Source organism: Alosa pseudoharengus, unplaced genomic scaffold, assembly GCF_046254945.1.
Source record: "Alosa pseudoharengus isolate Yale_2024_CS ecotype anadromous, Long Island Sound unplaced genomic scaffold, YU_APseudo_1.1 YU_APseudo_1.1_scf_8, whole genome shotgun sequence".
NCBI lineage: Eukaryota > Metazoa > Chordata > Actinopteri > Clupeiformes > Clupeidae > Alosa > Alosa pseudoharengus.
Window position 1 is genome coordinate 29,271,877 of NW_027468870.1, and position 26,980 is coordinate 29,298,856.

The 26,980-nt window shown below is 43.1% G+C and overlaps 1 protein-coding gene across 2 annotated transcripts in view; it reads right to left on the reverse strand.

The window, feature by feature from the left end:
* The window catches only part of cadm2a (cell adhesion molecule 2a), a 225,372-nt gene that overhangs the window by 24,113 nt on the left and 174,279 nt on the right, over positions 1-26,980 (reverse strand). For both annotated transcript variants that reach the window (XM_076274195.1, XM_076274194.1), the window contains 2 exons: positions 10,190-10,339; positions 1,514-1,666 (listed from right to left, as the gene is read on the reverse strand). In XM_076274195.1, coding sequence (XP_076130310.1) covers positions 1,514-1,666; positions 10,190-10,339 — 303 coding nt within the window. The remainder of the gene's footprint in view (positions 1-1,513; positions 1,667-10,189; positions 10,340-26,980) is intronic.

Sequence of the window (26,980 nt, forward strand, 5' to 3'; positions counted from 1 at the left end):
AACAATCTCCTCCCTTAGTCATAAGCAGCCCTACTGGCAGTGCCGCCTGCATGGCTGCAGCTTCCTGACAGACACAGAGGTGCAGAAAGAGTTATCTGCAAGCCAGCTCTGCCTTCAGCAAGACTCACACTTATGCCTGACAATCACAGATTCAGACAGCCCTAGGCAGGAGATGTATATCTGCTAGACTGTCATATCTCATTTCTGCTGAGTCACATACATACAGTATTATACAATACCAGGAAAAGAACATTTATTTAAGATTGGATGCAGTGATACTTATTTAAATATATTATAACAGTAATATTTTTACTATATTATTAATTCAGATCTACATCATATGTAATCTCAAGAGGAGTACATCAGTAACCAGGAGGATACGTTGCCTGCGATTGCACACACCAAAACATGATAGTGTGGTTTTCATGGGGTAATCTTTATGATAAAGCAGCACAGCTGAAGGATATATCCAGAGTTTACGTATGCAATGATGCTGCAACAACCTGCCTGTGCCTATGTACAGTACGTAAGAGTTATGGATGGGAAAAACACAAACACATGTGCCCGAGGCTCTAAGTCAGTTAGATTGAGTGCTGTTCCTGGGGAGAGTTGTTTTGGGTACACATTAATTAAAAAAGAAAAGCATTTCACTCGGGCCATTTAACATCACATCCTGAAACAGTTGTATTCATACCCACCGTGAGTTAGCTTTAATAATCTATCTGCTTGTCTACAATTCAATAATATGAAATCCTAATGGGGTCCATCAAATATGGATAATCAGATAAGATAATTGGGCATCCAATTAGCTAGGAAATACACAATTAAATGATATTTGTGGGATAATTTAAAAATGAGAGCCACTAGTGCTTGGCACATGGTGGCAAAAAGTGCATCTAATTTCATAAATGTGATTAATATAATTAGACTATCTGCTGAAGTCATTCCAGCAGAAAGCAGAATGTCATAAATTGGGCATTCGGGAAGATGGGCAAACTGGCATAATTACATGCTACTCGTGCAGGAAAAGGTACACAAGGTCCTTCAGAGAAAAATAAAATGAGTAGAAAATGCAATAAATACTGTGAGACTTCAACGCCACTAAATACTCTAAGATGACTAACCAGAGACATAAGATAGCCTATCTAGCCTATGCCCACCCAGTTCCTTCTAACACTATGTACTGTATGGTCAATTTCCACCCAGCTCCTTCTAATGCTCCTTTTAAGCTGATATTGCCACTTACATACTTACATTTTGAGTGCAAAGTAAAAACTGTGTAAAGTGAGGGGGGATTTTTTGGCTGCTGAGCTCAAATGTGAACCTTTTGCCAGGATTGAGGATTGTCCCTTTAAGTGATGAGTGTAAATGTGTGTGTGTGTGTGTGTGTGAGCTTAGTGTGTGTGTGTGTGTGTGGGTGTGTGTGTGTGTGTGTGTGTGTGTGTGTGTGTGTGGGTGTGTGTGTGTGTGTGTGTGTGTGTGTGTGTGTGTGTGTGTGTGTGTGTGTGCTTACTGTGCACGGTGAGGAAGGCCTTGGCAGTCTTGACGGGCATGGTGAAGAGAGAGCATGTGTACAGGCCCTCGTCGGAGAGGGACACCTCACTGATGCTGATGGTCAGCTCCTGAAACGAGGCTCGCACCAGGTTAATCCGACTGTCCCTCAGAGCTGCGGATGAAAGGGAGGGAGAGAGGGCGTGGGGTGAAAGGGAGAGAGAGACAGAGAGAGAGAGAGAGAGAGAGAGAGAGAAATTATATCCCTGATCAGTGATAGTTTGATAACAATAATTCACTGTGATTTTTCCTCAACATTGTATAAATATGCAGTAAAAATTGAGGCTAGTTATTTGATCCAAAGAGACTCAAAAAAACATTAAACATTATAAGGTTGACATCATATGGTGCTATGGCTGTATGCATAAATCATAAGTTAGAAGCGTTTAATGGGTCTAAAAGGAGTACTAGTGGTAAAATAAAGTGTGAATACAGACAAACCACTGTTTTGTGCTATCAATTGCACCTGCATGTTTATTTTAACAGTGGCAGAAGGTTTGCATATGGGGGATGATGATAATGATGATGATAATTATGATGATGATGGTGATGGTGATGATAAGCATAATCACAGTTTTGTTTGGAAGCTGCACCCTGTCACCGCTCAAACGCATCTCCTTTACAAAATGATGCCGATTATCACTGGGCCATTTTCTTCTGGCTTATTCTTAATAATTTGCCTATTACTGTATATGCCACTGCTGTCTTTATTTAGTGAAAGAAGGTCAGTCATGCCAGTAAAAACTCAACACTAAACTTCTTTTCTATACAGTGTGATGCATTAACAGTGAAAAATGTGGGAAAAAAATGTGAAAAAAAGTATTAGGGCACTTCCAGTCCTTGCTCAGCCCTTCACCTGCCACTAGCGCTAACAGGGCTGAAAGGCAGGCCGCAGCCCTGGTGACATGACAGTACTGGGCCACACACCTCTGCATCCACTCTGAGTGGATGTCCCAGGCTGCTCACTATCACTGACTTCCTAAGAGCAGATCTGTAAACTGACCCTGTTCTTGGGCAGAACACCCACCCACAGTCACCTGTCTAAGGTGGGTTGAAAGACAAGATGTGTGCACCAGAGGAAATAAACAAAACCTCTGCTGTTGTGATGTGATCATGCCACAGCACTACAATAAACTACTTCAATGTGCATAAAAATGTGCTGGTTTTACTCTATCCTAAATTACTCTTATTTTTAACAGTGCTCAGTGTCACCTTTGACAAAATCATCAGCCTAATACTTAGACTATAACTCTACCTATACCTAACTGAGCTCGCACTTTATAAGCCTATCTGAGAGTCTGTGTGAGATGCAAGATCCAGCAGCTGCAAGCCTGCTTTCTTTAGTCTCCTCTCTCCTCCTGGCCTGCCATGGTATTGTCTTGGTGTTAGAGCTATAAGGGCTCAGGGTTTCTACAGTAAACACTTCAGACGGAGAGTGGCTGGTAATTAGCAACTCTCTGTGTAAATCTACCCCTAACTCACACTGTCAACTCCAAGCCCCCCATTGGAGGGGAAAACACTACTTTTTTCTCACTGGGTCATTTGAGGAACTGACAAAACACACACACACACACACACACACACACACACACACAATTTCTCTTTCTCTCTCTCTGTCTCACTCTCTCCATACTACCCTATTTTTCTTGCTTTCGGCCTCTTTCTCAGCCTCTTTTAACCACTCCTCTCTCTTTGTTTCTCTCTCTCTCTGTCTCTCTCTCTCTCTCTCTCTTTCTCTCACCCAGTGTAATTGCCCACTAGGTCTTCTGCTTGTTGCTCCCATTTTTGTTAGCAAGTGTACCAGCAGGCTAGGCTAGAGATCATCTCATTTACTGACGCGCTGTACCGGCGCGCAGGTGTCTGAACAGCCAAATGGGCTGCATCCTCTCAGGTCTGGGGACCATTCTTACTTTGGATTCTGTTCCACAGCAGTGAACAGCGCTATTAGTTGTTTGTGGTAGATTCATTGTCAGCAAGTCCTTTTACAGTGTAAAAGAACACTTATAGCCAAGGTACTAAATTCACATCGCCAAGTGAAGATTTTGTCCATTTGTTTGGGCACTCATTCTGCTGTTTCTCAAATCAAAAAGTGTAAGCAAACTTTAAGAGTGCCTTTAAAGTTAGCAAACAGTTGAAAGACTCAGCAAACTTTGAGGAACCTTTGCAAGCAGCTCTAGGGTCATCCGAATTATGAATGCATCAAAGGCTATGACCACTTCTACATATTAGATCAATGATCCAAAACAGCGGTCTGAACTGGGCTGGGAAATTGAGGCTGTTGAATAATAGATCTGTGGAGTAAAAATGTTTCATATTCAGCTGGGTGCGATTAGATAGGAAAATGGCATCTGACCTCTGGCCTCAGTGACCAATCGATTATAGGTGTGTTTGTGTGTGTGTGTGTGTGTGTGTGTGTGTGTGTGTATGTGTGTGTGTGTGTGTGTGTGTGTGTGTGTGTGTGTGCGTGCAGTGTGTGTGTGTGTCCATGTACACCTGTTGCCTCTCTTTAGTGACGTGATCTCTTGACTCATACCTATGCATGACTTGGTATCCTCGTCAAGAGAACAATGTCAGACTTAATAGCAACAGACAGACTTAAATATGCTAAAACATCTCTGCTTTATATGTGTTAATACAGTATTAAAACAGATAAAAAAGTGTCAAAATCTTTTAAATGTTTTTGAGAAACAAAAATTGTACAGGTGAGAGTGGTGTGTAGGCAGTGTACCAGTGTTGATTGCAAAGCAAGTGACTTCTCCCTCTAGCCTTCGCAATTATTTTTTCAATATCGTGCTCGGTTGAGCATTTTTAATGAATGCATAACGCAGGCACTCATGTGCCTAATGGCATTTTGCCTTTTAAGAAGCTAATTAAAATACAAGTTTACATAATAACCTATACCATCTCAGGTGAGTGGCAGATGTTTGCAATTAAAATGTGACATTTGTGTCATGAAAGAGAGAGAAAAAAGAAAAACAAACGACACAAGAAATGACTACAACTAATGTAATTTATGGTCGCAGTGAGCTGCCTGCTACAGCGGCGCTCGGGGAGCAGTGAGGGGTTAGGTGCCTTGCTCAAGGGCACTTCAGCCATTCCTACTGGTCAGGGTTTGAACCGGCAACCCTCCGGTTACAAGTCCAAAGCCCTAACCAGTAGGCCACGGCTGCCCCCAAGCTGAATACAATTTGGTAACGACAGTTGGTTCTGTGATGGATCTATTGGCTGATGCTTTGAAAAAGGCAGTTCACCTGATGACACTAGCCTTAGGGTTGCTTCTTCTGAGGGAAAATTTCACCTACCTTAAAAATCTATTGTGCAATAGGGTGGCACATAAAACTGAATTGAATTTAAGTGAAAATTTGTGAAAATGCAAGATCAAAAAATCCTGGAAGGACTGTCTTTAACTCCTAATACAAAAACAAATGCACAATAACACATTTGCTGAATGCTTCTGTCCTATTAGTAAAAGACTGTATTGACTATTATGGGATGGATGTGGTTTCATCACCATGCTGCTGAGCAAACCCTGCTCGTGACACTGCTCAGAGACAGTGGAGCCACTCCAAGCATGCTCCTGTCATAGCATCTGAAAGAAATGTCAGACACTTGGCCAGTCTTTGTGTTCTACACCTCATTAAAACATCCAATTTACTGGGAAAAAAAAACAAAACAAAAAAAAAACCCTCTTCGCCTGAATCCCCTGTTGTACAACCTGCGTGCGTTTTGACAAAGAACATTTTGCAACCTTGGAGCAGGAGCAAGAAAAAAAGAAAGAAAACAACAAAAAAAAAGAATGAAAAAAAAAAAACAATTAAGATGGATTGGAGCCAAGCTGAATACAACCCTGACAGAATCCATTTCCCAGCTAATGTATTAATGTATGCGGGGATGCTTTATGCACAATTCCTGACTCTCACATGTTTGAGTGTGAGTGTGTACAGTATGTGTGTTTGTGTATGCATGTGTGTTTGTTTGTGTGTGTGTGTATGTGTATGTGTGTTTGTATGCGTGTGTTTGTATGCGTGTGTGTGTGTGTGTGTGTGTGTGTGTGTGTGTGTGTGTGTGTGTGTGTGTGTGTGTGTGTGTGTGTGTGTGTGGCAGTGCGTCTGGGGCCAAGGCTTGGGCCTGGACGTGCCAAGACCACTGCTGACTCTTACAATGCATGGAGGGTCCATCTCCTCATTAGTTTGGAGTCTAATCATGAACACGTTTGGCAGGAGGTTGTATGTTGTATTATATAAAACCGCTCCCCTCACACACACACACACACACACACACACAGACACACACACACACACACACACACACACACACACACACACACACACACACACACACACACACACACACACACACACACACAGAGACACATACAAGCCTCTGAATTTCCCTCTGGCTGCCAACAGCGGCTGAGGAGCGGACGAACTGAGAGCTGAGAGCGTACACTTTGAACAGGACGCCCAGGTGGGTTTAATTTAAGTTCTCTTTCCGAACGATAATAGCCACCACTGGGCTACACAAAGAGGTGCCTAGGCACGTTTATTTGTAAAGAATATCTCGTTCACCAGTGTTTTTTTTAGTGGAATAAGACAATAGGTGGGATAAAACAGAGAAGCACTAGCCCCGTGGGTCATCCCTGCAACAGAAATGCTACCTGAAAAAATCCAGGATACTGTATGTTAGGTCAAGACTGATCCCCCAAATCCCCCAACCCTCCCCACACCCATACACACACAAACCTCATCTAAAAAAAACCTCCACAAATCGGCTGATTGCGCTATCTGTCTTTTCCAAGATCAGAGTTCCTATCCGTACACACATCACATATCGCACACAGACACACCTACCCAAACACACACACACACACACACACACACACACACACACACACACACACACACACACACACACACACACACACACACACACAGAGAGAGAGAGAGAGACTTGGCATGCAAAGTGAGTACGGCCAGGTTCAAAGACTTCACAACACCAGTCATCAACGTTTGATCTAAACACAAACAAAATGCAAGAGCGTAAGCGCTCACAGTGCCTAACGATATGTCGCATAAGATAAGAGCAATCATAATTTCAACAGACCTCTCTCTTCTAAAGGGATTATTGAGCGCCACAAACCACCCAGGAGAGGAAAAGAAAGACACTTCCTCCAGTCGCTTGTATAACAGCCATTATACAATCAATACCAGGCATGTGGAGAGAAATAGAGTTTGGGGGAAAAGTAACACTAACAACTGCTCACAGAACACACCCGTTAAAAAGTGACTATTTCACAAAGAGTGCGATTTGGACGAGACAAAGCTATTTCATTTCTGTATCAGTTATAATATGTGGTACATAACATACATACATAAGGAGTGACAATGGACTAGATATGCTGCACCTTCTCCATTCAAAAAGCAACACAGTGGCATAAACACGGCAAAGCCAGGGGGAGATGCGCATTTAACCTGGCTGGCAGGCACACAAAGCACAGCAGATGCAGAGAGAGAGAGAGGGAGGGAAAGAGAGAGAGGGAGGGAAAGAGAGAGAGAGGGAGGAAGAAAGAGAAAGGGAAAGAGAGGGAGAGAGAGAAAAAGGGAGGGGGGGAGAGAGAGAGGAAGAGAAGGAATATAATGGCAAGATGGCCTGCTTAGCCATGCTTTTCTTTAACTCAGTGGAGAGCTGGGAGAGGCACACAGTGATTATCCAGTTCTTTCCTGCATTTCTCAGTAACAAGTGGTCGTAAATCAATGTGGACAGTAGCAATGCCACCCAGGATTGCCTATAAATAACGTGTTCAGTTCTGTCCTCACAGTGGAGTAACTACATACAGTAAATGTATATTAGGGACAAATTACTGGCCATATTGACCAGTAATTTGCACCAGAGTAGGTGGCCAGTGTCAGTTATCTGCCGGTCAAGTATTACTGACAATTAGTCAATCTGGCCTGAACTGATTATCATAAGTGTACTATGAACCAGGCGCGCCTGCAGGTGTACGTCCGTACGCACTGTGCGTACCATCACTCAACAACGAGAGAAAATGTACCTTGTGTGTGTGTGTATATTCACACCATATTGGCCTACCATACCTTTCCAACTATGCACAGTATCCCATTAGTTGCATGCCATCAGGCTATTTACAATTTTCTATTAACTAAAGTTAGTGAACACTTATCAAAATTAATGCGCATGATGTTTGAGCAGGAGAGAATATGCACGCAGGCACGCATAGGCTACTTGTTTTCTTTTACTCGGCTTTCTATATGGTTATCAGCACACAATGTTGAGCTAATTCACTAACTCAATACTCATCATGGATATCACAAGTTTAAACAACGAAAACAGAAAGGATGGAGGCGACTGCATTACAGCTGTTTAAAGCCAGACGTTACAGTAGCTATAACACAACTAAAGGTAGCTTTAGCCTGTATAGGGATGCATAAAGTTGCCCAAATGAATAGGTAATTGTAGACGTTGTTGTTGCATTATTGCATGTGGATGTTGTTATGCTATGTATGCACGAACCTAAAGGAAAAATACTGTCCACGCGTATTTTTTTTTTTTTTCTGGGGGGACAACGGTTCTGTTCGATATACAGTTAACTTCTCTTGCTCAGGATCAGGTATTGTGCAATCGGCTACTGTGTTGATTCTCCCAAAGTCAATCCAATACTTCTCTGTTTGACACATACAAATGCACTATTTTCACTGCAGGAGTAAAAGCTTGCATTTCACACTTGGGTGGTTTGCAGGTCTTTCTATTCCTTAAAACAGCAGTAGTATAGCCTCTCTGGGCTTTCTTCATCAACAGGACAAGCAGCTCTCATAGCTGTGAGCATAAAGGACACCAGCTGCTTGGAAATCTGTTTTTTTCTTCCTCTCTCTCTCTCTCTCTCTCTTTCTTTGCCTCTCCTCTGTGTACAAAGTGTTTGTTATGGTGAGTGTTTTTCACAGCTTGATAGTAAATGCTCTAAATCTCTCTGAGAATTCTCCCTGGCCAAAGCTGTGAAAATCTGCCTCCATCGCTGCCACACTTCCACCAGCTCCTATTTTTCATTTTCACTCCAGCATCGTGGGCTGCTGCAACCCAACCCCTGCACACCTGCCTCTCCCTTATACACACACACACACACACACCCACACACACACACACACACACACACACACACACACACACACACACGTACCCCTTTGACCCCCTACCTCCTATCCTCCTCTCACTGGCGCACGGTTAACAACGATAAATAGAATGAAACCATTTTCACGCCAGTCCCTTGGCACGCTACCGCCGGCTGACGGATTGCTAACGCGCCCACGACAGCGTGGCGAATCGACGAGAGGCTGTGAGAGCTGTTCTCGCACTCTCGCCGTGATGGAAACCCGTGGAGGAGGCTTAGAGACGCAGGGGTGAAAGGTCACTCAGCATTCAGTATCACCCCTCTCGGACGCTCGCTGGCAGCCCGTGGTGAAGATAAAGTCAGCGAATAGTGTCAGGTGAAGACGGGATGGGGGGTGGGAGACGTGTCCCTGGCTGCCTACAGAAGCAACAAGGGTCCAATTCGATTTTCATGGGCAGACATGCACAATCCACTTATAGAAAATACAAGGCTAGCCTTGGGGCCTGTTGTCAAGGTAAAATGAAATTTGATATGATGACAGACAGTAAATCATGGTTAAATGTGTTGAAATTGGTACAGTAAATGATCTAGATATTTATATAAACAATCTATAAATTAAATGATATTAAATGTATAATTTGTTTTCTTCTGAATGAACGTAAGGAACAAAAGGCGATGATGACTGCTGGCAGGTTGGTGATGAACATCTTAGCGTCTGTGAAAGACTTGGTGACTTTGGGAGCATATTTAAGCAGCTCAGGCCAAACACAGACAAACAACAAAGACTGGACTAGACAACAATAAGCCCAACTTTAAATTATCTGAATGTTCTAGACATCGGTGTGAATAATCTCGATCACCTAACCCTTAATTAAAAAACTCAAATCAGATTAACAACACATTAAGTCCACTCAAAGGGTAAGATCCTTGTCTCTTAAGTAATCAGATGGGTTTAATTTTTAAATCTGATTAGTCTAGCATTTTATTCCCATCTGGATTTGTCTTCTTGGAGTTCAGCAGACCAAAAGCAAGAATAACCCTGTTATTATGTCCAGAAAATCGTAGAAGGTCGCACTTGTTTGGCAAGATAGATTTCTGTCTGTGCACACTTGGCCCAAGGACAGCCTAGTTTGAATGGAAAGAGCCTGGTAATTGTCATGCAAAATCACCAACCACTGACTACTGCTCTTGCAAACCATTTGTTTCTTATTGCTGGACACACTAATAAATAACCTTGCTCATGCATGTTTGAATGGAAGCATATTACACACTCCCGGGAGATGGTGGACATTCACTGAGATTGTACCTGCTGGATTTCTCCAACACACCTGAGAGAACGAGAAGAGAGGAAAAAGAACAGCACACATCACACACTCCTTGGCACTTTGGGAGCAGACGGTCTAGGGCTGGGACTAAACTTGAACAGCCGCACAGGAGACAAGTGACCCTCCCCCTGCTGAGCAAAGCCTGGCTGGGTGTCAGAGCTGAGATGGCATGTACCCCCCAACCCCTTACCTTTCTTGTCCCCGAAGAAGAGGGTCTGCTGTGCGGGGTTTGACCACTGGAGGGAGGTGTTGTCGTTGTGATCCACGCTGCAGGTCATGGTGGCTGTGCTTCCCTCCGTCACCGTCATGTTTTGGACGATGGGGAACTGCCCTTGGCTTCCTGCACAGACAGAGAGAGAGGGAGGGAGAGAGAGAGAGATGGAGAGAAAGGGACAGAGAGAAACAGAAAAGAACAGAGATAAAGGTAGAGAAGAGAGGGTCAGTCAGGGATGTGGATAAATAATAAAGCAGAACTCAGCTCTGAGTCACAGACGAAGACAGCATGGAGCAGTCACTTCTAAGACCATGTGGAGAGGAGCAGTAAGGCACCCACATACACTCACCCCTGCACACACACACACTGCCACACACTCACCCCTGCACACACTCACACTGCCACACACTCACCACTGCACACACACACACACTGGCTGCCACACCTGATTATGGAAGAATGGCACTGATCTGGGCACGCTCTGTCTAGGACCTCTGACTTAGTCTACAGTTCAGCTTAGCTGTCTGTGCATTCAGTTGGTTTGTGACATACCATTAGTTTACAACCTACTTCCCTGCCTAGCTGTCTGTGCACTAGGCAAGACACATTTATTTATATAGAGCATTTCATACACAATTCAATGAGCTTTACATAAATTCAATGTGCTTTACATAAACAAAGGCAAAGAATGGTGGTATATGAAAGCATCAAAGGACACAACAAAAATACAGTTTTAAAAGACTTTTCCATAAGCTTAAAGATTGAATGTTATTCTATTGCTGTACCTGTATTGCTGTAGCTCTTTAGCTTAAATGCTATTCTATTGTTGTAAGTCGCCTTGGACAAAAATATCTGCCAACTGACAAATGAATAAATGTAAATTTAAATAAAAAGCAGCATGCATAAATAAGATATAAAACATGCAAATACAAATAATCTAAAATATTCCCAACAACCAACAGTGTTATTTGGTTATTATTAGGTTGCATCTGCGTTATCAACAGTTATTTTGAGGGTGCATTATCAAGAGCACTAAGGTGGATCGTAGATACAGAAGCTCATTTTCTATATCTATGAGTTTGACAGCTTCTGGTCTTTCTGGTACGGTGTCCTTAATTACTGTAATGACTCTCTAGCAGCACAATGTACAGACGGCCCTTTATTAGATGTGGTCAGTTGTTTTCGTTCTTGTATAACAAGTCTAGCTGCTATATTGTGTATGTATAACCCTACAGAAGACAAAGGCATGAATGAGTTTTTCTAAATCATGTTTTTTCCCCAGTAATTTTGCCAATAATGGTAGATCAGATAAGGGTTTGTAGTTGTTTAGCATGGAATCATCCATATTCTCTTTGAGCAGGGGATTTACAACATCTGTTTTCAGGGATTTAGGAAATATGCCAGTCTGCAATGATGCATTCATAATTTGCAGCACGTCTGCTGTTCGGGTGTGAAAAACAGATTTGAGAAAGTTGGTAGGTAGAGTGTCCAAGCCAGAACTTGTGCTCTACATATTGATTCTGTTGTTTCTGAAAGTTTCTCCTGTTTATGCATTTCACCACAATCTGGATTACACCTGCTTTAAAAAGGTGGATATTTTCACCGCAAAACACTGTTGCTTTCATACAGATTCCGCAACACCTCATCAGTCGCTCTCTCAACACTTTTTCCATAAATGCATATGAGTAAGAAAAGTTCAGCTTGCCTGACAGCTGCTCTGTAGCCGGCAAAATGCTCTTTCATACGTGTGCGGTCTGTTCGCCCATACAATGGCATGTGTTAAGGCACAAATACAGCGTGAAACAGGACTATCCAGAACATGACTCGTGGAAGAGTTAGCCTCCATTTTGACCAACACAGAGACGACCAACTGAAGTGACAGTCTGATATCTGATCATTTTCATATAGATGAGTCATAGCATTAGGCAGAGTCTAACAGAACCGCAGGCTGTGGCTATATTTAAACCTGAACAGACTTAATTGCCTGTTTGGATGAATGAACACAACCGCAGAAGTTTTTCCTTTCTTGACTGATATATTTTTTTTGTTGCGTAATAACAGGGTTGTGAAACCAATCAGCTCAAATCGCATGGTTTCTGTGAGACCAAGATAAACAGCATGATATCATTACACATGCAGGCAGTCACCTCAAATCACAATGCATTGCTTTTTAAACTAAGGAGATGTGTGTGTGTGTGTGTGTGTGTGTGTGTGTGTGTACAATGCATGTGTGTGTGTGTGTCACAAGATGGAATGCAGTTTCTGACTGTCACTGGACGGGTTGTTAGACATCCACAGACTGGACTTACCCACACATTTCAGGGACAAGAATAGAACACACATCTCCACACACATATAGAAATAGCCATAGCCACCTGCACACACAGCCCTGTCTGCTCACTAAATGGAGCAGGGGTGCTCCACAACCTCAGAAGATTGGTGAATAACAGCTTAGCTAAGTGAGAAATTATTCACCAACTGTCACCCCTTATGACACCGCAGGGTTAGCCAGTGTTATAATAAATCTTCCTCTGCTCGGATGCAAAGCGTAGCAGATAATGAAACCATGTGCATAAAATACCCTCCGGACATTAAATGAATAATACATGTTTATTTACTGTTTGGCAATGATACATCTCACACCAGAGGTCAATAACTCAGCATCGCAGAACTATGCTTTAGTGAACAGTGGGAGAGAAAAAGAGGACATTTGGAATGAGGGTGAGAATGGGAGGATAGAGAGAAACAGAAAGAGAGGCAGAGGCAGAAAGATGGGCAAAATAGAGAGAGAAAAAGACAGAAAAGGAGAGAAAGAGAGATAGAGAGACAGAGATGAAGACAGATGAGGGTGAGGGATAGAGACAGGACGAGAGACAAAAACAGTAAGAAGAGAGGAAAGATGTGTAAAAGAGAGAGAGAGAGAGAGAGAGAAGAAGAGAAACAGACAGATACAACCATTCAAAGCAGGAGAGAGAGAGAAGGAAAGAGAGAGTGTGATATAGAAACAGGGAGAATGAAGGTGCAGTCCCAATGCAATTTTATCAACGCTCGTGACTGCTATCGATTGCGGCGCTGCCATGAAAGCCGTTTACAGTCACAGCAGCACGTCTCAATACACCGGCGGCCCCGTGACTCCTCAGTGCGGTGGCACGAGCAGTCTGCCCTCTCTCACGCCTGCAGCAAACCTACCATCCAGCCGGAACACAGCCTCGTCTGACGACTCCTCCTCAGAGCCGCGCGCACAAGCACTCTGCCTCCTCTTCTGCCTCCAGCAAACGCAGCTTGAGCACAGCCTGCCACTGCACAGGCACAGGCAGGAACCACAGACTGGCTTCATCGTCTGCAGAGAGCCCTGCTGTCCTGTCTAGCCTCCCGAGGGTCACTTGTACATTTCAATTATGTAGCTGCTTCAAAAGTAGTTACCCTTAGTGTTTTCTTTTACCCACATGCATAACATATGGGTGACATGATGATGCTTTAACTGATCTACTGTTTGGACCTATCAGCTCATAGCAGTGACACCCCGAATCTTTCTAAAGCATTGCATGCATTTTTCATGCAAGATGGACAGAACATTTGACACAAGGCATGTGCAAACAATACTGGTAATCCGGGCAACATACAGGATTGTAAACTGCTGGCTGGCTGTTGTCAGAAGGCAACTTAAAGTTCTACAGTGTGTCATTGTATCTTCAGTGAGACCAGACATGGTGTTGCATTCTGAATGAGAGCCCACTGTGTTTACTTTATTGAGCTAATGATTCCCTTTGAAGATGTGATGGGGGAGCATTGGAAAGAAGCTTAAGCATTAAGTGGAACTGGTAGCAGAAGCAAGGGGACAAGGCTGGTGAGCACGCTTCAGACCAGTGGAGATAGGTGTTAGAGGCTTTTTTTGCTAAATCAACCACATCACTTTTGTTGGAGTTTGGTTTTAGAGTATGTTCACTCAAAAGAGCTTTGAAGGAAAAGAGAGCCAATGGCTATGGCTGAGGTGCTCACATACTATTGGAGACATGTGAATTAAACTATATTATGAAGAAGCCCGCTGAAAGATTGCATGCAGGCATATTTGCCATGAACTCATTCACATTACAGCAACAAAAAATATCATCCTCCATAATTGACTTTTGATTACTGTCAAACATTAAAGTAAATATCTGTTAAAATACATTCCTTAACTGCAAACCATTTGCTGTTAACAAAGACACTGAATAATTGGTCTCTAAAAAGCCACCTGTATATTGGTAACAAGTTGATTCATTTGAAATGTGAACAAACATATTATAAAGCCTTATTTTTGACGTGATGTGCTGTTCTTTTATTGTGATTAAGCCACTTTGCCTAAAATGATATAAGATGGAAGAAATATGTTTTAAGTATAACAAAGAAACATGCATGCATGACGGAGAGGGATGCTCTCTGCCTGAGAACTGAAGGAAAAGAGAGTGGACTGAGTGGGCAGACTATAGGGCAACCCACCTGCATTGGAATGGGAATAATTTCAGCACCACCATTACCATGGACAGCGCCCCGGCAGACTGATTACAGAACATGACTATGCTGATGAAGGAGGCGACTCTGTCTGCCTCACTGTTCTAAAAACTATACAGTTCTGTTGTTGTTGTTGTTGCATAATCACAGGGTTGTGAAACCAATCAGCTCAGATCGCATTGGCAAGATAAACAGCATGATGCCATTACACATGCAAGCAGACACCTCAAATCACAATGCACTTCTTTTGAAATGAGGGAGAGTTTACTGTGCGTGTGTGTGTGCGTGTGCGTGTGCGTGTGTGTGTGTGTGTGTGATCTGTCTGCTTCGGTGTGGTTATTATCCCTTGGCTCTACAGGCCCTGACCCTGTCTCCCCAGTCTGAGGGAGGCCATGGTGTCAGGAGCTACAGGCCAAGTCATTTACAGACTTGACTAAGAGCTCCTGCTATTAACGGCGCCTGTAAAAAATGGGACAAAGACTAAAGGAGCACTGAGAAGGGAAAAAAGAAGACAAAAATGGATCCCTGGATATGCCTTGCGCCTGGGTCAGAAGCATGGATTATTCATGAGAGGGTCTCATGATGACAAATAACCTCTCAAATCTTCTTCTCCTCTCACTCCTCCTCTCCTTCTTTCTTACCTTCGAGGCTGACAGCGTGGTCGTCACATTACAGGAGTATGTCTACAGATCAGAGGGCTGGCTTCATTTCATAGTCAGAAATACTGTTCAATGCACACGGGATTGGAACAAATATGTGTAAAAGTTAGCAGATAGATGGCCTACTCACACTTACTGTGAGTGTGATTCTAATGAACGCGTGTGTGTGTGTGTGTGATCCTAGGGAGAAAAGGAGGGGCCTCTCCAGCTGACTGCACCTCATAATTAGAAGCAGCTTCTCACTGAGTGGCCACTGGGCTGCAACAGGTGGAGGACACAGAGAGAGAGAGAGAGAGAGAGAGAGATAGAGAGAGAGAGATGCTAGTGCATACAGACCTCACATTTCAATTGGCTATTCTAAAGCTTTTCAACCTCATATTAAGTGTAGGATACTTCCCTGACTCCTGGAATGAAGGACTTATCACCCCCATATATAAAAATGGTGATAAACTAGACCCAAACAATTACAGGGGTATTTGTGTTAACAGCAACCTTGGAAAAGTGTTCTGTAGCATAATTAACACAAGAATAATTGAGTACATCACAGAACACAATGTATTAAGTAAAAACCAAATTGGATTTCTCCCAAAAAATCGAACATCAGACCATATCTTCACCCTGAACACCCTCATTAATAAACATGTAAATCAAAATAAAAGAAAATATTTGCTTGCTTCGTGGACTTCCAAAAGGCATTTGACTCCATATGGCATAAAGGCCTATTATATAGACTGATCCAGAGTGGTGTGGGAGGAAAACTATACGACATAATCAAATCTATGTATCTGAGCAGCAAGTGTGCCGTCAAAATAGGATGTAACAGGATTGATTTCTTTCACCAAAGGAGGGGAGTACGACAGGGTTGTAGTTTAAGCCCTACACTGTTTAACGTCTATATAGACGAATTGGCAAACACATTGCAGAACTCTGCAGGTTCAGGACTCATGCTGCAGAACACTGAGGTCAAGTGCTTGCTTTTCGCAGACGACTTGGTTTTGATATCACCAACAAAAGAGGGCTTGCAGCACCACATGGATGTACTAGCAAAATGTTGCCACACATGGGCCCTAAAAATTAATTCTGAAAAAACCAAGGTCTTAGTGTTTCAAAAACGTTCCAAGCTGCAGGGAAACTCCAACAATTTTAAAATAGGCAACAGGACAATTGACCAGACAAATAACTACACCTATCTAGGCATAACTCTGACTTTAACGGGACACTTCGGCTTGGCTGTGAAGGAACTCAAAGAAAAAGCAAAAAGAGCATTTTATGCCATTAAAAGATCAATCAGATTGGAGCAACCAATTAGAATTTGGATTAAACTTTTTAAAACTGTGATCGAACCAATTGCACTATATGGCTCTGAGGTATGGGGTTTGGGACATGAATTCTCAACCTGGGATAAACACCCAATCGAAGCCCTGCATGCAGAGTTCTGCAAAAGCATCCTCTGGGTACAGAGGAAGACGCCGAACAATGCATGCAGGGCAGAATTAGGCCAATACCCCCTTATCATCAATATTCAAAAAAGAGCCCTCAAATTCTGGCAACACATTAAAATGAGCAACCCCGACTCACTCCACCATCTAGCACTTCAAAGCCAAGAGCAAAACATATAGGAAGGAGCTCACTTAGCCAACTTGTCCTGAGACTCAGTGACCTCACACCATCCCACATCACTGAGGCCCGGAACAATGTTACAGTAGCAAGAACAATTAGACCCAACCAAATTACAAACAATGAAAAGGAAAATTACATCACCTATTGGAAAGAAGTAACCCAAACACAATTTAAATTACAATGTTATTTGGCCCTAAAACATGAATACACAATAGCTGAGTACCTGAGTACACTGAAAGACCCAAAACTCAGGAAAACCATGACTATGTACAGACTCAGTGAGCACAGTCTCTCCATTGAAAAAGGCAGACACAGGCAGACCTGGCTGCCCAGAGAGGAGAGGCTATGCTCACACTGCAGCTTGGGGGCTGTGGAGACAGAGCTCCACTTCCTAACAGAATGCCCAAAATATGAGGAAATACAGACATTATTTTTCAATAAATTAAATTCAACCCTCCCTGAATTCCAAACCTGGACAAATGAGGCTAAATTGCCTTACATCCTCGGAGAGAATGAGGATGTGGTCATTCTGGCTGCAAAATCTGTAGCAGCCTGCCACAACCTGAGGGACAGCCAGTGAGGCCACAACCACCAACAATGTTGTATATTTGTTCTTATTATTAGAATTGTTGTCTTACTTTTATGTCTTCTATGTCCTCTTATATGTGAATTACACAATTCTGTTAAGTATGTATTTATTTTCATTTTTTTTCCCTCTTTACCTCTTCTGTGTACATGTAATTGAGCTTTGGCAATAATGCTCATGCAACGTTCATGCCAATAAAGCTTTCTTGAATTGAATTGAATTGAAATTGAGAGAGAGAGAGAGAGAGAGAGAGAGAGAGAGAGAGAGAGAGAGAGAGAGAGACACACACACTGCCTGTGATCATAAAGGGGCTCCTTCTCACCAGGAGTCTAATTAGACAATGGACAGTAACTAACATACTCTTATACCCTACCAGATGCATGGGTTGCTATGAGTGCTGTTATTTTCCAGCGTGTCATGGCTTGGGGGTTTGTGACTTTGTTTCCAGGATCCTTCCTTGACATTTAGATTGACATTCATGTCACTTCCTGTTCATTGGTTCTGTCAACCATGCGGCCTGGTTAAACTTGGTTCTTGTGGCTATTGTGTTTCTTGTTGCTTTTGTCAATATCGTCTTAATTTCCCGGCATAATTAAGCCCATGTGGTTGTAGTGTTCGTTGCCTAGTCATTATGTGTTTTTGTCAGTGTTTTTTTTTCAGTTTGGAGTGAAAGCTTCATTGTGTCTTTTGCTGTGCATTTGGGTCCCACACCTCTTACCTCATGGCACTCCATGTCCATGAAGCTTGTCCGTGTAATTGCGAGGGTGAGTCTTGCAGTTGATTACAAACAAGCAAAGAGATGATCGGTTTTGAGAGATAAAACCACTCCTATGAAACCATCAACTAATTGCACTGTTTTTAGTTCTCTCTCTTTAGCTAGGTTTAGGGTCTGTCTTATGAAATTTTATTTACATAGGGACACAACCCAGCTAGGGGACAAAGACCACAGACCAACTGGCTACAAGAAAAATCCCCCTAACAGAGCTGGTGAAGCAACATCTGAGCAGGCATGTACTAAACCGGTTGCTTCTGCTTCCATTTAGACAGAGGAACTTCAGTGGAAATCATTTAGAATGATTTCTGCTCGTGTTTCCAGGCAACAACAAATGCTGAACTGACCACAGTCCACTCAGCTCAGCCATGACCTCATCGTCCTTGGATAAGATCAGTGTAGTCATGTACGAAGCTATGTACAGCACACTGTATTTACTGGACCATGACTATATCTATCAGGGTAGTCATATATGCATTATATTCTAAACTAATTACAGCAACTATCAGACCCATATCTGCACTGTAGTGAAAGAGCATGAAACAGAAACTGCAGTGGAACATATGTACTATAGATTGTACAAGGAGTGAATACTCCTCTTTTTGAATTTGCCATTTATTTAAAAATGTTCTATTTCTCTATTTCACCTATCTTTTCCCCCAGTAAAGTAGGTCCTTGGAGGAGATTTCACATAGCAATGATTTTATTAGGACTGGCATGTGTGCTTAATTGAGCAGTGAGGTGAGTTCCCACACACACACACACACACACACACAGACACACACACACACACACACACCCTCTGGTGGGCAGAGGCAGCTGATTGAGAGACGCTTCCTGAGGAAAGGGTCCCATGTGTGTGTGTGTGAGAGAGAGAGAGAGACATGGGAGTCTGTCCCCAGTGTAGGGAGCGGTGCTGTAAGATTAGGTCCTCTCTGCTATCTGCGCTTAGTGGCCCCCCCTGGGACTCATCACTCTCTCTCTCTCTCTCTTTCACACACACACACACACACATCACTCATTCTTTCCCTCTCTGTGGTTCTCTCTCTCACACTCCCTTGCTCTCTTTATCTCTCTCACACACTCTCTCTCTCTCTCACACAGCTTTTTCAGGGCCCTTGTGGCGTCTGCTCTCTCCCATTCTGCCTTAGCAAACTTATATTTAATGAGTTGAATGAATTAAACAGCTGACACAGACAGACATGGGGAAGTGAGGCATCAGTCCTCTGAGTCGTACACAATGACACATCTCTTCAGCACAGTGTTTGTCACAGACTGAACAGCTTCTCAGACTCCTGACTTGACTTGATAGGTAAGGTTATGACCGAATATGCTACACAATAGTTTTTTTTTATATCAAGTATCTTAACACAAAGGGATTTATGCCAGCACATAAATATTTACTTTTAATAAAAAAAAGTATTGTAGCGATCTCACCCTCAGACAAGAATCACCTTTGGCCAGGACGGCCATTTATTGGAACAGGCAGACTCATACACACTCAGACTCATATGGATAACTACATAGGGCAACACAGGGGTAGTCTCAGCCGCACATGTAACACACAATAAGGGTTTACCACACACATCAACACGAGGATAAACACATGAGGTACAACCAAAGAGACTAACACGCTAACAACTACACAACATGGTAAACGCAACTACAACTATTATAACCGACATTACACATTATAGCATTCACTCGCACTGCATTCTGGGAGACACTCATTCAACGTTGAACATGTACATCCACCGACGCTACAGTATAGTGTTTTATTTGCTGCTGTGCAAAAGTGAATTCTATTTCAAAACCTTGTGGTCTGGCCAAGCATGTTGGCTTGGCAAGTGTAGTAATGAAACATGGGTTTGTGGTAGGCAGAACTACACCAGTAATAGGACTCTGCACTCTGCAAGAAAAAAAAAAAACATCAAGGGGCCAAATCCAAGCGAAAGTAGTCGTTTAGTGGACAACGCATGCAGCAATTCTGACAGACAGTAGCTGCATGTTCTCATACCCACATGTTTATGAGTAACGTCTGTCAACAATGTCAGCGTGTTTATTGCGAGACGGAAACTGCCCTCCCAGCTGTTCTTGTACAAAAATAAAATACCTATACAATTACAATTGCATCAGCCTGGTTCATTATTTCTGTACACAGACACACTTCATCAAGCGTTATCTCTCACATAACCCGTGGACTCTAGACTGTTGACTGGGTCTCTGCTCACTCAAGCAGTCCTCATTAACGTCTGTTAGAACTTCCAGCTGTCTCCGCTGAGTGGTAAAATACAGGGTTCCATGAAAAGAGCAGTGCTATAGGGTTCTGTACCTACAGAAATACAACAAAGCTCCTGATAAATCAGCAAGAGAAGGGGAAAAAACTCCCCTTGTATGAGTAAGTGAATGTCAGCTGATGCATGTTTTATTACATGGTGTAGATGGCTTTTCAGATTAAGATAGCAAGGTGTGAAACATCCACAACATGCTATAAAACATTCCTAGTATGCCATAAAACATTCCACCAACTACACAACTACTGTACATCTGTGCTGATACATGGACCATGCACTTGATATGACCTTTTTAAAAAAAAAATACATATTTACTGCATGTTATGATTGTCATCAATAAAAAGGGGAGAAATATGGCTAGTGTACAGAATACCAAAGAGCCATCAAGTGGACAAGCTCCCATAACCTTTCTGAGCAGAGCAAAACAAGCTGACCTATAGTGGATGCTCAGAAGCCCAGTAAAAGCTGGAGGAGAGAGGAGAGAGCAGCTGACCTTCAGTGAGAGCTCTGGGGATGATGGCTGTGATGTGACCAGCATCTTTAGATCAGCAGTGCTGGCTGAAAAACATGCCTGATCGCAGGGCTCCTGTGAGGCTGAACAGAGCCGCTAGTTATCCCTCCATAAAAATGGACATTCAAGGGACACTATAAAACATGAATGCCATAAAAAAAAATCATTCCTGCCCCCCCACCCCCCATTCCCTCCCCACTCCACCCCTACCCCAAGGGACCTGTTTAAAATGCCTTTGGATGTGTCATTGAGGCGGGCACTGTCCATTGGATATTTAAGCCTAACATGAATTTAAACTTATACAATGTTACAAGAAGTAAAATATAACGACAAGTCAATTCATTTAAAGCTCATTTTCTCATGAAGTTGTATCACATATACAAAGTCGGTATCACAATTATTTAATTATTAATGTTACTATGACTTCAGTGTTATTCATTTTGTGGGAACATGTATTTCATCATTTGTCCTCATCCATATAAGTATAAGTATAAAGACTCTTTTGATCCCGTGAGGGAAATTTGGTCTCTGCATTTATCCCAATCCGTGAATTAGTGAAACACACTCAGCACACACTAATCCCGGTGCAGTGAGCTGCCTGCAACAACAGCGGCGCTCGGGGAGCAGTGAGGGATTAGGTGCCTTGCTCAAGGGCACTTCAGCCGTGCCTACTGGTCGGGGTTCGAACCGGCAACCCTCCGGTTACAAGTCCGAAGCGCTAACCAGTAGGCCACGGCTGCCCACTATATGTTCTTTTTGCCCAGTGACTGATGCCTTTGAAGTCTATTAATAGTATATCAATCATTTTTTTGCCATCTTCTGGAAAAATAGAGGTAATAATAGGCTAGGATACATATTAGGAATAAGTATATCTTTAGTAAAAATAATATTATGACAAAAAAGACACAACTTGTGATTGGACAAGCAGCATGTTCCTCGAACAAAACTCATCCAGTATTTGATAAGCTGTGCTATGCATAGGCATTTCTGCTTGGGAGGCTGGTGCTGTGGGCAAAAACGTGATCCAAGGGGCTGAAGAAGTGTTCTCCGTGCCAGCGGTTGCCGGGCAGATGTCTAGACCAAGCCCCTGAGCCAGGCCGCTGGGCATCTGACAGGTGGCACATAGGCTGACACGCTCCATCTGTCTCGAATTCTCGAGACCCAGCTTCTCCCCTCCAAGAGAATGCCTGCCTTGTGCTAGAGGTTCAGATCAGCCTTCATTTTAAGCCACAGTTTAGTGCAATGCCATGTCAACTAAAATCTACACAAGAGGTGTAGATAGCTGTACAGTATATAATATGATAATTTTAACTTACACAATGTTTTGTTTAGTGATCTGAATTACAAGATATTAATTTGGGTATTAATAGCCAGCGTCAATTTGAGGTACAACTTATTTAGTTCAGTAAGATATAATGCCATTTGAAATTAGTTGAAATGTAACCCTTTAAATGCAACATAAATGTATGTGTTTCAGTGATGTGTTACAATTACAAGTTAGTTAAGTTGCAAAAAGGTTTAGTTAAGTAAGATATAATGTCATAGGAAATGAGCTATCGATGGCGGTGCATAACATGAGCCGAGTCAAATCATGCATGTAACATATGAGTTGCTGTTGTGAAATGAGCTATGGTTAGCTGTAGATAATGCGAGGAGAATATGTCTCCTGTGGCTCAGCACGGCTGGTGGCAGCCCCATGCTCCCCGCAGCCAGTACCCTGCTCTGGGGCTAGAGGACGGCAGGCAGGCAGGCAGGCAGGCAGGGGGGAGAACAGTAGGGGCTTTGTCTGCTTTGTCCTTGATGGATCGATCCTCTGTGCCAGAGGCTAAGGAACCGAGCCTGTTGTGAGGGTCATTGGTTGGGTCCTTAATTAGGGCTGCAGGGCTCTCACTCATTCACTCTCTCCCTCTCTCACACTCACACTCATGCACACACAAATGCAAAAGGCGTGCACACACACACACACACACATACACACACACACACACACACACACACATACAGTGAAGCATACACATAATACACACACACACACACACACAATCAAAGAGTGACACATACACACAATCACACAGTCACAATTACGAGGTGACACACAGTCACACTCTCCCAGTCTGTGGGGGTACTGGGGACATCAGTCACGATCTCGACAGCAAAAGCACTATCCACAGGCTTCACCTTTCTAGAAAGCACACAACAGCAAGTTCCTGCTTAATTGGGCCAAGCTGAATGGGAGGGGACAGCAAGAGACACATGCCCCCTGCCCAAACACACAACACACACACACACAAACACAGACACACACACACCCCCCGGGTACAGAATTGTGTATTTGTTAGAAATCATCTAGTTCTGGTTCTTGACTCTAATTAGTGAAATGGACCAGAGAGGCGCTTCATTACTGAGATCCCTGATTTTGACGGCCTGGGCCAAGCCACCCCTACACAAAAACACAACCTAATGAGCAACTACAAATTTTCTTGTAAAATCTCCCCAAACAAAGTTGGAGCATCAAAAATGTTCATATAAATTGGAGCTATTCTTCTAACTACACTATATTGTCACTTATAAAATAAAGCACGGGCAAACTTTGGAAACCATAAAGATCTTCTGAGATGGTTTATGCCAGACAAACATGAACAGTAGCAGATCAGTAAATATACGTGTCTGGGTTAAAAAGTGAGACATTTCTAAGAAGCTGAAACTACTGTATGCCACAAAGTCCAATTCTCTGCCAAATGCTACTAATGGCAATGATAACTTGCTCTGTTATGTCAGACCTCAAGTGACAGTAAGCGCTTTCAGACATACGTGTAAGACCGGAGGTTCTGCGGATGTTAAACGGTGGGGCCGTATATCTGAACGACATAACCGGTCATATGGAAGTCCGAATTTAGCCAGTTGTTCTACTACTCCCCCCCTAGTATTTCCTCCGGACATTATGTAAATGTGCTGTGTCTGAACGAAGCGTAGAACATGCGGTTAAATTTCATACCTAGTGAGAGGGCGTGTCGGTGACGTTTCTTTCGTGCGTCCATGTGGTTAGATCTGACTTAAATGGCAGTGTTATGATGGAGTGGCATAGTGCTGTCCAGAAAATCTCCGACCTGGAAAGATGCAGACATCACGGAGCTACTGTCCATGAGGGCATACAACATTGTGATAGAACACATGAAGGGAACGGCAAGAGACACGTTGTAGCCTACAACTGCATCGCAAGGCCAAACAAATTCAAAAGACTGAATCATCATAAGCAGAAGGCGCTGAAAAGGCAGTAGCCTACAGCGACGTCGTTGACGACAATAACAGGAGTACTTAATAAATTGTTAGCCAACACGGTCGGATTTCTGTTCATTGATAGCCTTCTCATGACCTCACTGCTGAGCTCGCTGATATTTGTTGAGCATAAATATGCCTAGAGAAAATGAAAACGAAGAAAACCCAACTTTCTTCCAAGCTCCTTACGTAAATGCAATAGACACATGGGGAGAGGATGCTTTTGGAAAAAATAAACCATGAAAAAACGAACCACTTCACTGGTATGTTAGTATTTTGTTTGTTGCTTAAAAACGTTGTATATGATGGCCTTGAAGTCTTGAGTTAGCCTACTGAATTGGCTGGTACCATAAAGTTTGTGCATGCTCTCTCTCTCCAACGCAAACCAGATTTGGGATTCCATAGCCAAGTAATTCTGCTGCATAACGTTGAAAACAGATAAATGTGTTTATTCGAAGCACACATACAAATACTGTAGGTCAATTTCAAGTGCGCACTTACGTGACTACTTCAAGTATTAGCCTACGCACAATAGATTTTTCTTCTTTAGCCTACATAATGCACTTTGTAAAAAACAGCAGCTGTAACAGCGGCCGCATATATTCTGCGTCATATCTCGCATCTTGTGAACTCTACAAGCCACCCCTCACTCGACAACCACACAGAGATTCTGTAATGTGCGTGTATGTCGTTCACACATAGGTCTGTATAAGGTCAGTATAAGGTCCGCAGGTTAGCATCATATCTGAATCATCCGAAGGGTAGGACCTCCGTTTGACAAACCACGCATATACTCCGGAGGTTATATCTGAAAGCGCTTACAGATTCCGGTTGATACAAGCCTCATGTCACACTTCATCCCAGAGTGCAACCCAAAGCGCTCCACATACAAGACTGATACACAAGACAAAAGATTCCGGACGGAGCATGTTGTGCACTGGAGACAGTAGCAGTATTCCAAAACTGCACGAAATTTACAGCGAATGGAAACAAATTCAATTATGGCACTGGAAAATAACAACAGCCTTTGTTATTGTCTATGCTCAGCATGGCAACACAAGCCATACTCTAGTATGCGTAGCACGGCATAGTCTTGTTTCTGATTTAGAAAGATCTAATTAATTAGCCAACAACAAATGCCCTGGTTCTGGCAACTCGCCTCTCATTTGCACAATTAGAACAGGACACAGCTGGTCCTGCCACTGTAAACAAGAGTCCCTGCAAACAAAATACTTCTTAATTAACACACAATTATTTTTTATATTATGTTATTTTATCATTTCCGTGTTATTTTATCATGTTATTTCATGTTGTTATTTTAAACTTGAATACATGAAATGGCAGAGGGAGACAAGGTGCTGCTGGTGGGGAAAAAGTTGTGTTGACATAAACAACTTACTCCCGGACCCGGACTAAACCTGCTCCTCGCTATGGCAACCTTTTTTGGGATTCTGGGTCCAGGCCAGACCGTGACTGCTGACAGGCAGGTGAAATTGCGGTCGCACGCGTGCGCGTACTACACCGCACTAGTGATTAATTATTCATGTTCATGTTTGTGTGTGTGTGTGTGTGTGTGTGTGTGTGTGTGTGTATGTGAGTGTGTGGCTGGTTTTGATGACTCTTGTCTTTTATTCCTGGCTTACAACAGCCTCCGTATCTAATCTGTAGGCCGCTCTCATTCGTTCCCCATCCATGTGCAACACTTCATGTGTGTGACCCCACGAGAACGAGGAATCTTCCCTCCACTCCACAACCTTTCGCTCAGGGCGCCGGTCCCTTTGCTGTGTCAACCGCTGGCTTCTCACTCCTGTCAAGAGCCTGTCTGCTGGCGGACTCAAGCGCACTCAAGCAGAGAGACACACAACAGAGCCACAGCTGAACAGCCTACAGAGAGCTGACCAGCGGCCTTCTGAAGAGGCCAAGCACTCACAGCCACATGCCAAACCTCCCAGGACTGATCTCTCCCATGATACACATCTCTCATTGTCCATGGCACACTGCAACCATGTCACATCAGTTATGACACATGTATCAGCTGCAGGACTGTTCAACATACTGGTTAGCTCAACCTTCCATGCCGACGTGGGGTTGACCATTTTGTTGAAAGATTCTCCAGTACTGTATTAATTCCCTTCCTGTCATACTGGACTTGTTGTTCTTTTCTGAGGGGCACTTGGGGTGTTAGTGGCTCCAGAAACATGGATACAGTTGACAGATGTCTTGTCAGACGTGTCTTCTGACTACACAAGAAATTGACAATCTGCTATTTGAAGCCCATTTTGGCACTGCCTCTTACAACATGGAAAAGCCCTGCCAAGCCAATGATTCTGTAACAGGCTTATTTTCCTACTAGTTGTAATGAATTGTGTTGAGTACTAGGAACACTGCATACTGTATGTGGGTCAAACAAAGGTATTTTATACTACATGCAATCAATGATTACAGTGTTGAGGTCTGATCACATGTGGAATTTGGTATCCCTTCTTGTTTTTGCCTACGAAGAGCAATCTGGGCATTTTTTAACCAATAGAGAAGAGGTTCTTGAACCGGTTGTCTTC